Source organism: Pezoporus wallicus, unplaced genomic scaffold, assembly GCF_028554395.1.
Source record: "Pezoporus wallicus isolate ANWC-B61680 ecotype Strahan unplaced genomic scaffold, APGP_CSIRO_Pwel_v1 contig_2348, whole genome shotgun sequence".
Classification (NCBI taxonomy): Eukaryota; Metazoa; Chordata; class Aves; order Psittaciformes; family Psittacidae; genus Pezoporus; species Pezoporus wallicus.
The window spans coordinates 1,438,771-1,451,268 of NW_026636985.1; the positions used below are offsets into that span (position 1 = coordinate 1,438,771).

Consider the following 12,498-nt stretch of genomic DNA (forward strand, 5'->3'; position numbering starts at 1 on the left):
AAGGGAGGAGGTCTGGGAATGCAGGATGGGTTTTCCTCGCAGGGCGAGTGAGTTGGAGAGTAAAACATCAGGCCCAGGGGTCAAAAGAGGGGACCCTGAGCTCCCCCATTCACAATCCACGAGGATAAGCGGATGCCCATCACCTTTATATCAGCCTTTGAGATGCCCCCCGCAGCTCCGTACCCATTTCCCATGGGATGTTGTTAACTGCCACGGGTCCCAAAGCTCTCTGGAGCCCCTTTGCCATGGAGCCTGCATGTCCCAAGCCACAAACCGCCATAGGGATGGCTGTGCTGCCTCTCAGGTTGGTTCATTATAACACTGCCGCAGCCCCCTGCGCTGCTCTGTATCCATGGGCTGCGCAATTCCTTTTCTCCAGGGGTTTTTAGAGGAGACAGGGATCTATTTCCCCACTTGGAATCCTGGGGTGCGTTAAGCATCTCCCGCAGCATAGGGAAGCAAGAGGTACTGATGTCTTCAGCGGTCAAATAGATGCCACTATGATGCTGGTCCTCGCTGCAGATACAGGGTTACAGTGACCTGACTTGACAGGGCATCCCTGGGCCCATTCCATCCTCTGGATAACATGGAAAACTCTCCCTCTACCCCCTACCAGCGTTTTACCCCCTATTGCAGCCCATTGGCTTGCTGCTTCCTTCTCCTTCCAGCCGCGGGATGTGGGAATCTCGTGGCAGGGAACCGGGAACGCATCCCTGGATGCAAACCATTGCTGCCCCCTTCACGCCTGCATCCCCATGGAAGAGGAGAGGCCAGTTCCAACGTGGGCGATGATGATGATGATGATGATGATGATGATGGGGTTCTATGGACTGGGGAGGGTCCCATCGAGGATGCGGGTGATGAAGCCCAGAGGGGGCTCTGCCATTGCGGGGAGCAAGGGGAGGGCAAGCGCCGGTGTCCGACAATCGCTGTGTGTAAATAAACCCCGTGTTTGGCACCTCCAGGGCTGCGGAGCTTCGGGGGGGGGGGGGGGGGGGGCGGAAGGCCGGGGTTGTGGGGCTGGGGTTGTGGGGCTGGGGCTCACACCCGCCCCGTTGCCGTGGGGCGTACGGAGGGAGAGGGGCCGGAACGTTTTGGCTGCGGAACCAAAAGGCGGCGGCGCCGGTTGCCGGGGGAGCCGGAAGTGAAGGCGCTGAGGGGCGGCCATGGGCCGCAGCCGCTCCCGGTCGCCGCCGCGGCGCGGTGAGGAGGGGACCGGGACCGGGATGGGGATGGGGATGGGGATGGGGATGGGGATGGGGATGGGGATCGGGATCGGGACCGGGACCGGGACCGGGACCGGGGTCGGGACCGGGATCGGGTTGGGGGCTCCGGGAGCGGGTAGAGGCCGGGCCCCGGGGGGCGATGCATGGATGCGGGCGAGGAACCGGGGGTAGGGCCGGGCCCTGCGTCTTCCCCCGGCCCATGGGCAGCGGTGAGCGGGGTGAGGCCGCGGTGGGCCCCGTTATCCTCCTGCTCCTGCCGCACGCATCAGCGGTCCGCGGGCGGGTGAGCGCGGCCAGGGCTGGGGAAGGGGGTTCCTGCGGCCGCTGTGGGTGCTGGTGGGGATGTGTGGGGCCAGCGGGGCTGGTTGTGGGGTATCCGTATGGGAGCTGTCACTGCACAGGGTCCCAGCCTGGGTGGGGATGAAGGGACCTTAAAGCTCCTCCAGTTCCAACCCCTGCCACGGGCAGGGACCCCTTCCACTGGAGCAGCTTGCTCCAAGCCCCTGTGTCCAACCTGGCCTTGAACACTGCCAGGGATGGGGCAGCCACAGCTTCTCTGGGCACCCTGTGCCAGCGCCTCAGCACCCTCACATAAATCACTTCTTCCTTATCTCCAACCTGAACTCCCCCTGTTTCAGTCTGAACCCATCACCCCTTGTCCTATCCCTACAGTCCCTGATGAAGAGCCCCTCTGCAGCATCCTTGTAGCCCCCTTCACACACTGGAAGCTGCTCTGAGCTCTCCACACAGCTTCTCATCTCCAGCCCCAATGCTCTCAGCCTGGCTCCTATGGGATCCTATCAGTGGGGTTTGCCCCCAGGAGGGCTGAGGAAGCAGGAACTGACCCCGGCTTTTCCCACCGCAGAACGCAGGCGTTCCCGATCCGCCTCCCGGGACAGGGAGCGGCGGCGCAGGGAGCGATCGCGCTCGCGGGATAGGGACCGGAGGCGGAGCCGCTCTCGCTCCCCGCACCGGCGGCGCTCCAGGTGAGAGGCTGGGATGAGCCCGGCTGAGGCTCGCTGCGGGGCGGCGCCGGGAAGCGGGATGGGGATAACGTGGCGGAGACGGGGCGAACCCGCCTGCCTTTGTAACCTCAGGTCACCGCGACGGCACCGCTCCAGCTCGTCCTCCCCCCCGCGGCTCAAGGAGAGGCGGGACGAGGAGAAGAAGGAGATAAAAGACTCCAAAGGCAAAGAGCGGCAGATCACGGGTAAGGGAAGCGGGGTTTCCTCTTTAAATATGGCCCCAGTGAGGCTGGATTGGTGCTGCTTTAACGTGCTCTTGTCACAGCCTGATGGCTGCTTTTATCCAGCTCTTTCATTCCATTGCCTTGGCAGAGGAGGATCTGCAGGGCAAGACGGAAGAGGAGATCGAGATGATGAAAATGATGGGCTTTGCCTCCTTTGACACGACAAAAGTGAGTGTGGATGAGCACGATGGAGCCTGCAGCCACCTGTGACGCAGCCATTGTGCCCTTTTGGGGGGATACTCATAGAACAGAATCATGGAATCATCCAGGCTGGGAATGAGCTTTAAGCTCATCCAGTCCAACCCTTCCCAGCACTGCCAAGGCCACCACTGACCCATGGTACTGAGGGTGTGTGAACACTTGCAGTGCCGGTGACTGCAGCCCTGCCCTGGGCAGCCTGTTCCAATGCCTGAGCACCCTTTGGGGCAGGAATTGTTCCTCAGCTCCATCTAAACCTGCCCTGGTGCAGCTTGAGGCCGTTTCCTCTTGTCCCATCCCCTGTTCCTTGGGAGCAGAGCCCAGCCCCTCCTGGCTCCATCCTCCTCTCAGGCAGTTGTAGGGAGCCATCAGGTCCCCCCTGAGCCTTCTCTTCTCCACACTGAACCCCCCAGATCCCTCAGCCCTTCCCCATCACACTTGTGCTCCAGGCCCTGCATAGTTTTAGCCGCCGGTCCCGGCCGGGCCTCGCCCTCCCCTCAGGCAATGGCGGCCTGCGGCGGGGTCGGCATCCGGCTGCTGCTGGAGGCCGCCGAGTACCTGGAGCGCCGGGAGCGAGGTACCGCTGCCCCCTGCCGTCCCCCTCGGGCCCCCCCCGGGCCCCGCCGGCCCTCACCGGTTGTGTCTCCTCAGAAGCCGAGCACGGGTACGCGTCGCTGCTGCCCGGCGGGAAGGACGGGGAGGCCGGGCAGCGCCGCGCCAAGGCCCCGAGGAGGAGCGGCGGAGGCGGCGGCAGGTAACGGCGGGGAGCGGGGGTTGAGGGTCGGGGTCAGGCAGCCATAAAGTTGGGGCGGGGGGGGGGTGTCCTGCGGCCGGGCCCAGTGCAGTGGGTGCGTGGGGGTGTCGGGGGGGACCCTGCTGTCAGTGCGGTGCTGAGGGCCCAGTACCCATGTCAGGGGGTGTGTGAGCGGATGGGGACTTCCCTGTCACCCAGTGACCAAGGTGGGTCACATCCTGCTGTCAGTGGGTGCTTGGGATGCAGTGAGGTCCTGGGGGTTGCTCCTGTCACAGGGGTGCTGAGGGTCCAGCGCCGCTGTCATGGGGTGTGTGACCAGATGGGGTCTTCCCTGTCACCCAGTGACCAAGGTGGGTCACATCCTGCTGTCAGTGGGTGCTTGGGATGCAGTGAGGTCCTGGGGGATTGCTCCTGTCACAGGGGTGCTGAGGGTCCAGCACCGCTGTCATGGGGTGTGTGACCACATGGGGACTCACCTGTCACTGTGTGACCAAGCTGGGTTACATCCTGCTGTCATGGGGCATCCTCCTGTCACTGGGTGCTTGGGATGCAGTGGGGTCCTGAGGGGTTGCTCCTGTCACAGGGGTGCTGAGGCTCCAGCACCGCTGTCATGGGGTGTGTGACCAGATGGGGACTCCCTGGTCACCAAGTGACCAAGATGGGTCACATCCTGCTGTCACTGGGTGCTTGGGATGCAGTGAGGTCCTGCTGTCACAAGGCACATGGAAGCACTGGGGGGGATCGTTCCATCACCATGGCTCCAGCACCACTGTCATGGGGTGTGTGACCAGATGGGGACTCCCTGGTCACCAAGTGACCAAGCTGGGTTACATCCTGCTGTCATGGGGCACCCTCCTGTCACTGGGTGCTTGGGATGCAGTGAGGTCCTGAGGGGTTGCTCCTGTCACAGGGGTGCTGGGGCTCCAGCACCGCTGTCATGGGGTGTGTGACCAGATGGGGACTCACCTGTCACCGTGTGACTGAGCAGGGTGACATTGCACTGCTATGGGGTGCCCGGCAGGGCTGGATGGGACCCTCCTGTCCCTGGGTACTGGGGCTCTGCCCTCGCAAAGCCCCATATCCCTCCCCCCTATCCCCATCACAGCTCCATCAACAGGTCCCCATCAGCACCCAAAGCCCCAGGCTGGGCCGGTCCTTCGGGAGCATCCCGGTGGGATGTGAGGGGCAATCTCCTGCCTTGGGGAAGTTGGGGTTGGAAACATGCAAGTGTCTGATGTGGCGGGAGGGTTTGCTGCAGGGAATGGGGAAGTTGGGCTTTTGGTTTCAGGCATGCGCTGCTGAAGCTTGGGAAGGGAAACCACGGTCAGGGCTGGATTCAATCCCTGAGTGCTGCTTTCCTGGGGAATTCCTCAGTTATCCTCCTCAGAATCCATCCAGAGCCTCAACACGGGTTCACCCTCGCTGTTCTGGGGTCCTCAACATAAGGACATGGAGCTGTGGGAGCAAGTGCAGAGGAGGCCATGGGGATGCTCAGGGGCTGGAGCAGCTCCCGTATGGAGCCAGGCTGAGAACATTGGGGCTGGAGAAGAGAAGCTGCGTGGAGAGCTCAGAGCAGCTTCCAGTGTCTGAAGGGGGCTACAAGAATGCTGGAGAGGGGCTCTTCATCAGGGACTGTAGGGATGGGACAAGGGCTGATGGGTTCAGACTGAAACAGGGGATGTTCAGGTTGGAGATAAGGCAGAAGTGATTTATGTGAGGGTGCTGAGGCGCTGGCACAGGGTGCCCAGAGAAGCTGTGGCTGCCCCATCCCTGGCAGTGTTCAAGGCCAGGTTGGACACAGGGGCTTGGAGCAAGCTGCTCCAGTGGAAGGGGTCCCTGCCCGTGGCAGGGGTTGGAGCTGGGTGAGCTTTAAGCTCCCTTCCTTCCCAAGCTGGAATTCAGTGATGTTGAATACCACAACACCTCCTGTCCGAGCTCCAAGCAGTTGTAACCCTGCCAGCCTGGGGGTTACATCTTTTCCAGGCAGTATTCCATTATTCCTTCCGGGATCGCGGACTGATTGCTTTACCCCCTGGTTTGTGCAACAGAAACCTTGGAAAACCTTGGAGCCAGTTTCTGTGTCCTTGGAGTTGCTCTGCTCCCTTCTGCCTTTCCAGCGCCCACTGTGGCTGATTCAGGGTCATCACCAGCTGAGCCTGGGGAGGGCTGAGCCCTGGAATGCTGCCTCTGCACCGGGAAGTACCCGTTGAAACAAGGGAGAGCTCGTTGAGCAGAGCAGAGCCTGAGCAGGTCCATCCCGACAGTCACCGGGAGCCCATTGCTGCCTGCTTTAGAGGCTGTTTGCCAAGGGGGGAACACCAGCTCTGTCACATCCTCCTGCTTGGGAGCACCCCAGCACCGAGGGCTGGACCTTTGAGAGGTGTTATAGCAGCAAACACCTCCTGGAACACCCCCTGAGCTCGCTTCCGACCCTCAATCCCAAGGGATGTTTCCTTCTCCCTCCTGCCATCACCCATTAGGAGGCAGCTTGAGGTCTCTCGGTCTCATCTCAAGCAAGTTCTGAGGGGATCCGTGGTGTTTGTGGCTCCAAATTCCCCTTCTGGAAGATTTGGAGCTTGTTCTGCACTTAAAGCCAAGCAAAGGTTTGCTTGGAGCAAGCTGCTCCAGTGGGAGGTGTCCCTGCCCGGGGCAGGGGTTGGAGCTGGGTGAGCTTTAAGGTCCCTTCCAACCCAAACCAGGCTGGGATTCTGGGATTCTCTGCTTTATGACCAAGGGAAAAGCTTGGTTTCACCACAGTCATGAGGTTTGCAAGCAGTGCTGAAAGGCTTGGTGGGGGGATTTTATCCAGAGGGAAGTGTCATGGAGAGATCCCACGGGAGCCAAAGACCTGAGTCCTTCCTGGCTGCGTGCAGATGCCATTCCCTTGCGTGTCAGGATAAGGCTTGTCTGAGTGAGAGGCTTTTCCATTGGGATTGAGTGATTCTGGACTCTCTGGGAGCAGGTTGCTTCAAGCTGTGCCACCAGGAAGCAAATCCCAAGGAGGCGGGACGAGCATCAGAAAGGCTTCCCAAGCATCCCAAAATGCTGCTGGTGACGAAGACTCCAGCGAGTGTCTTTGGAACATCCCTTATTTTCCCTTCAGGATCAGGCTCTGGGGTAAACCAGCGCTCCCAGAGCCTTTCACTGCCAGTTTTCCTGGAATTTCTCCATTATATTGAGCCATCTGCATCCCTTTGTGCTGCTTTCACTGTCCCCAGGGTACCGAGTGGCTCTGGAAGCTCCAAGGTTTTCAGTTTTCCAGGGAATGTTGATGAAGACGGGCCTGTTGATCCTCATGGTGGTGTCCCCAGTCAGACAGGAGTTAATGAGTGGTTCTTTCTCTTCCAGGTCGACACACAGTGAGATGGAAAAGAACAGGTAAGGGTTTGGGCGAAGCGCTGCTTTTCCAGGGGTTGGGAACCAGGGAGGTGCTGAGATGCAGAGTGGGAGGGCAGGGATAAGGCAACTGCATAAAGTGGCCACCAAGTGGCATCCCCTGGCACCCGCCTGCCTTGGGTAGAGCAGAGCTGTGTTGAAATCGTGTTGGTTCATTGCACAAGTGGGTGCTGAGTGCTCCGTCCTTCCCATCCCTTCTGTCCAACTGCCTGACAGGAGGATGGAGCCAGGAGGGGGCTCCCAAGGAACAAGGGATGGGACAAGAGGAAATGGCCTCAAGCTGCCCCAGGGCAGGTTTAGCTGGAGCTGAGGAACAATTCCTGCCCCAAAGGGTGCTCAGGCATTGGAACAGGCTGCCCAGGGCAGGGCTGCAGTCACCATCCCTGCAAGTGTTCACACACCCTCGGTGCTATGGGTCAGTGGTGGCCTTGGCAGTGCTGGGAATGGTTGGACTGGATGATCCTGAAGCTCTTTTCCAACCTGGTTGATTCCATGATTCCGTGAGCAGGTTGGGAAGCTGAGCTTCAATCCACGCAGGGATTAAACACCCTCCTTTGCTTAATACCTTAATCCCATCCTGTGGTGGTCAAGCCTTGGCTGGCACTGGGAGCAGTGATGGGCAGATGGATATCTCATGGGGTGTAAGGGATTGCACAATGAAACGAGCCCATGGGCTTGGGAGGTTCTTGTGCTCAGGAGATGAATCCTTTGAGGTTTTCCTTCTGCTGTTACATCCCAGTGGGAACTGGGCACAAATGGGTCTGTGCCTGTGTCTGTGTGTGTGCCTCTAGCTTTGGAGCGGAAGCCCCAGGTTATGTAGTGCTGGGGGCCGTCAATCCCAGCCTGGTTTGGGTTGAAAGGGACCTTAAAGCTCCTCCAGCTCCAACCCCTGCCACGGGCAGGGACACCTTCCACTGGAGCAGCTTGCTCCAAGCCCCTGTGTCCAACCTGGCCTTGAGCACTGCCAGGGATGGGGCAGCCACAGCTTCTCTGGGCACCCTGTGCCAGGGCCTCAGCACCCTCACAGGGAAGAGCTTCTGCCTAAGAGCTCATCTCAGTCTCCCCTCGGGCAGGTTAAAGCCATTCCCCTTGGCCTGTCCCTGCAGGCCCTTGGCCAAAGCCCCTCTCCAGGTTTCCTGCACTGGAGCTGCTCTCAGGTCTCCCCTTCACACAGCAGAGGGGCAGGATCCCCTCCCTGAGCTGCTGCTCACGCTCTGGGGGTGCAGCCCAGCACATGGTGGTGGTGGTGGGGGGGCTCTGGGCTCAAGCTGGGTCATGGGGAGCTTCTCATTGACCAACCCCCCTCCAAGTCCTTCTGGGCTGCTCTCAATCACTTCTCATCCCTGAGCCCATCAGTGCTTAGGAGCAAGGACCTCGTGTTCTGTTTGCGCTGGAGCTCAGGAGTTCCTTTGTGCAGGCAGGTGCCTCTTTACCCCTCGCACACCCAAAGAAGATAGGGCAGGAACTTGGCCAAACCCCAGCTCACAGCTGCCTGTGCTGATGGTGTGGATTGAAGGTGGGTGTTGCAAGGATGTGACCTTCACCTGGGTTCTCCATGGAGGAAGGGGCCTCCTGGAGGAGCCAGCCTTCCCCTTGGCAGTGGTAAAGGGTTCGTGTTGCTGCAGCCAGTCTGGGTGTCACACACAGAGGGAGGGATGCCGGGTGCCTGAGGAGCCTGGGGATGTTCAGGGCCGGCGATCCCTCAGGGACCTGGTTTTGTGGTCACTGTGTGCCAAGGTGATGGATCCAGATCCGGAAGCGCTCCCAAGTGGGAACCTGATGGTTCTGTTGTGATCTGCCTGCAGGCGAGCTCACCTGCGGCTCTGCTTGGAGAAGCTGAAGAGGCAGGTCCCGCTCGGGCCCAAGGACAGCAGGCACACCACGCTGAGCCTGCTGAGGAAGGCCAAATTGTACATCAAGGTGAGCACGGGCTTCTTTGGTGCTGCTGAACCCACCCACTGTGGAGATGCAGGCATAGAATCCCAGCCTGGTTTGGGTTGGAAGGGACCTCAAAGCTCCTCCAGCTCCAACCCCTGCCACGGGCAGGGACCCCTTCCACTAGAGCAGCTTGCTCCAAGCCCCTGTGTCCAACCTGGCCTTGAGCACTGCCAGGGATGGGGCAGCCACAGCTTCTCTGGGCACCCTGTGCCAGCGCCTCAGCACCCTCACATAAATCACTTCTTCCTTATCTCCAACCTGAACCTCCCCTGTTTCAGTCTGAACCCATCACCCCTTGTCCTGTTGTTACAGTCCCTGATGAAGAGCCCCTCTCCAGCATCCTTGTAGCCCCCTTCAGACACTGGAAGCTGCTCTGAGCTCTCCACGCAGCTTCTCTTCTCCAGCCCCAGTGTTCTCAGCCTGGCTCCATATGGGAGCTGCTCCAGCCCCTGAGCATCCTCGTGGATTGAAGTTGAACCAAACATCCCAGGGCAGGGCTGCAGTCACCGTCCCTGCAAGTGTTCACACAGCGTGGAGCCGAGGCCTCAGTGCCATGGGTCAGTGGTGGCCTTGGCAGTGCTGGGAATGGTTGGACTGGATGAGCTCAAAGCTCTTTTCCAACCTGGTTGATTCCATGGGCTTGACGTCCCGTGTTGAAGCCAGGGAGCCTCTCGGAAGCTGATGGTGGCTGTGTTTAGGTGGCTTGGGGAGCAAAAGGGACATTGCATATGTGGCTGGAGGCTGAGAGCTCAGGATGAGGCTGGGATCATCAGGATCAGGCTGGGATCTCAGGATCAGGCTGGGAGCTCAGGATCAGGCTGGGATCATCAGGATGAGGCTGGGAGCTCAGGATCAGGCTGGGATCTGAGGATCAGGTTGGGAGCTCAGGATCAGGCTGGGAGCTCAGGATCAGGCTGGGAGCTCAGAATCAGGCTGGGATCATCAGGATGAGGCTGGGAGCTCAGGATCAGGCTGGGATCTGAGGATCAGGTTGGGAGCTCAGGATCAGGCTGGGATCTGAGGATCAGGTTGGGAGCTCAGGATCAGGCTGGGATCATCAGGATCAGGCTGGGATCTGAGGATCAGGCTGGGATCTGAGGATCAGGCTGGGATCTCAGGATCAGGCTGGGATCATCAGGATCAGGCTGGGATCTGAGGATCAGGCTGGGATCTGAGGATCAGGCTGGGATCATCAGGATCAGGCTGGGATCATCAGGATCAGGCTGGGATCTGAGGATCAGGCTGGGATCATCAGGATCAGGCTGGGAGCTCAGGATCAGGCTGGGATCTGAGGATCAGGCTGGGAGCTCAGGATCAGGCTGGGATCTGAGGATCAGGTTGGGAGCTCAGGATCAGGCTGGGAGCTCAGGATCAGGCTGGGATCTGAGGATCAGGCTGGGATCATCAGGATCAGGCTGGGATCTGAGGATCAGGCTGGGATCTGAGGATCAGGCTGGGATCATCAGGATCAGGCTGGGAGCTCAGGATCAGGCTGGGAGCTCAGGATCAGGCTGGGAGCTCAGGATCAGGCTGGGATCTGAGGATCAGGCTGGGAGCTCAGGATCAGGCTGGGATCTGAGGATCAGGCTGGGATCATCAGGATCAGGCTGGGATCTGAGGATCAGGCTGGGATCATCAGGATCAGGCTGGGAGCTCAGGATCAGGCTGGGATCTGAGGATCAGGCTGGGAGCTCAGGATCAGGCTGGGATCTGAGGATCAGGTTGGGAGCTCAGGATCAGGCTGGGAGCTCAGGATCAGGCTGGGATCTGAGGATCAGGCTGGGATCTGAGGATCAGGCTGGGATCATCAGGATCAGGCTGGGATCTGAGGATCAGGCTGGGATCTGAGGATCAGGCTGGGATCATCAGGATCAGGCTGGGAGCTCAGGATCAGGCTGGGAGCTCAGGATCAGGCTGGGAGCTCAGGATCAGGCTGGGATGTCAGGCTGCCTTCTGTCCCTCTCCTCCCCTGCAGAAGCTTGAAGACGACGACAGGAAAGCCACGCACCAGATAGAGCAGCTGCAGCGGGAGCAGCGGCACCTCAAGAGGCGGCTGACGAGGCTGGGCATGGGGAGGATAAGGATGGACAGCATCGGCTCCACCGTCTCCTCCGAGCGCTCCGACTGGGATAGAGGTGGGACCGGGCGCTCGGGATGGAGGGGGTGGGAGCTCTGCCCGGCCGTGCTGTAACCCTGCTCCTCCTGCAGAGGAGCTGGACGTGGATGTGGAGAGCACGGACGACCTCCCTGCAGACCTCGACTGGAGCAGCAGCAGCCCCAGCGACTCGGATGAGAGGGGGAGCCTGCGGAGCGCCTGCAGCGACGAGGGGTATTCCAGCTCCGGCGTCAAGAGGCTGGAGCTGCAGAGCGACTGCAAACCCTCTCTTGGGCCATAAGAAGCGACTCCCGTGGCTGTTTCACCCCTGGCTCTTTCCCGTTGGATCCTGTTAGGTAGCACACCGGGCCCTTCCCATCCTTCTCTTGCGCATCCAAGAACCTTCATGGAGCACCGACCGAAAGGAAGCCAAACTGTTTGGAACTCGAGTCCCAAAATGCCACTTGGGGCTGGGGGGGGGGTGTGTGGTGTGTGAGTGCCTCCAGTTCCCATCTAGAAACTCCTCTCTATGAGATTCCCACATTCCAGCCGCATTTGGAAGCACCTGAGGGTATCACAGCAGTAACAGCAACCTCCAAACCCCTCCCTGGTGCTGTCACTGCCTGGTATTTAGGATCTACTCTGTATTTGCCTGGAGACATCACATCCCAGTAGTTGATGGCAGGGCCCAAATGTAGAGGGTTTTGGGAGCCAGGCACTCGTGTAGTTTAGATCCATGGAGGAATGGAGGCGAGTTGTGTCTTGGGATTGCACTGCCAGTGTTAGTCGGGAGGCTTGTCCCCACCGACTCTAAATATTCAGGGGAGCAGTACAGCCATATACAGCCCAGCCTTGCAGCGTTCCCAGAGCCAATTCCTTACAGCAGGAATGCTGCTCGGGGAGCTGTGGGTCCTTAGCACCCTTCTCAGGTCGGATGCTTTCATTCTGGGAGGTTTTGTGTCCTACCCAAAACCAAACAGCGCAAACTGTCCCCATCCCTCGTGGCTGCAACGGCGCTGTTCCAGGCTCCTGGAATTCCCTTTTCCGCCCTTCTTGTCTCTGGGACAAGACGTTTTTCTACCTCGGAGAGATGAACAGAGATTACCTCCATGCCTTTAGCACAAACCCCCTCCAGAGGATGCCTCGTGTCTCGCACAATAACCCGCTGTGGTTGATGGCTCAGCAATAACCGGCCCATCCCAAGCACTTCTCCATCCAGCAGCGATCTCCTGGGCACTCCAAGGGGCTCCTGGAGGATTTTGGTCGCTGCCTTCAGGGACACAAACCTGAACGTGCCAAGAAGGACCCAGGGCCCCAGTTGGAAAGCACAGAGAGCACAGGAGCTATAAGCAGTTTGTTCATTTTCCTGTGTTCTGGAGGTGACCTTCTTAGGACTTTGTGCTTTTATGGATGTTGTGGATACTTTACACGTAGGGGTCTGCTAATGGAAGTATTCCTTTTCTCCTCGAGCCAGGCAAAGGTCTTTTCCACCCCTCAGCAAACCTCTCGATCCCTGTTGGGCTCCAGCATTGGGCAAGGAACCACTTCGTTCTTCCAGGATTTTTCCAAGTGAAGCCTCCAAAGCGCAAGGAAATGGAGAAAATCCAACTCAATTCCTGGTTTATTTCCTTTTTATTCCTTA

General features: G+C 59.4%; 2 protein-coding genes across 2 annotated transcripts; both read left to right on the top strand.

The window, feature by feature from the left end:
- Window positions 1-1,086: 1,086 nt before the first annotated feature.
- Window positions 1,087-2,707, top strand: SNRNP27 (small nuclear ribonucleoprotein U4/U6.U5 subunit 27). The gene is made up of 4 exons (XM_057402566.1): window positions 1,087-1,203; window positions 2,092-2,212; window positions 2,324-2,436; window positions 2,564-2,707. Exons 1-4 carry the CDS (start codon window positions 1,167-1,169, stop codon window positions 2,683-2,685), a joined length of 393 nt encoding a protein of 130 aa, XP_057258549.1. The 5' UTR covers window positions 1,087-1,166; the 3' UTR covers window positions 2,686-2,707.
- Window positions 2,708-3,168: 461 nt separating this feature from the next.
- MXD1 (MAX dimerization protein 1) lies at window positions 3,169-11,327 on the top strand. Its single transcript, XM_057402562.1, has 6 exons — window positions 3,169-3,250; window positions 3,325-3,427; window positions 6,776-6,805; window positions 8,629-8,743; window positions 10,737-10,896; window positions 10,970-11,327. The coding sequence occupies exons 1-6, from the start codon at window positions 3,178-3,180 to the stop codon at window positions 11,155-11,157; spliced, it is 669 nt and encodes a 222-aa protein (XP_057258545.1). The 5' UTR covers window positions 3,169-3,177; the 3' UTR covers window positions 11,158-11,327.
- Window positions 11,328-12,498: the final 1,171 nt, after the last annotated feature.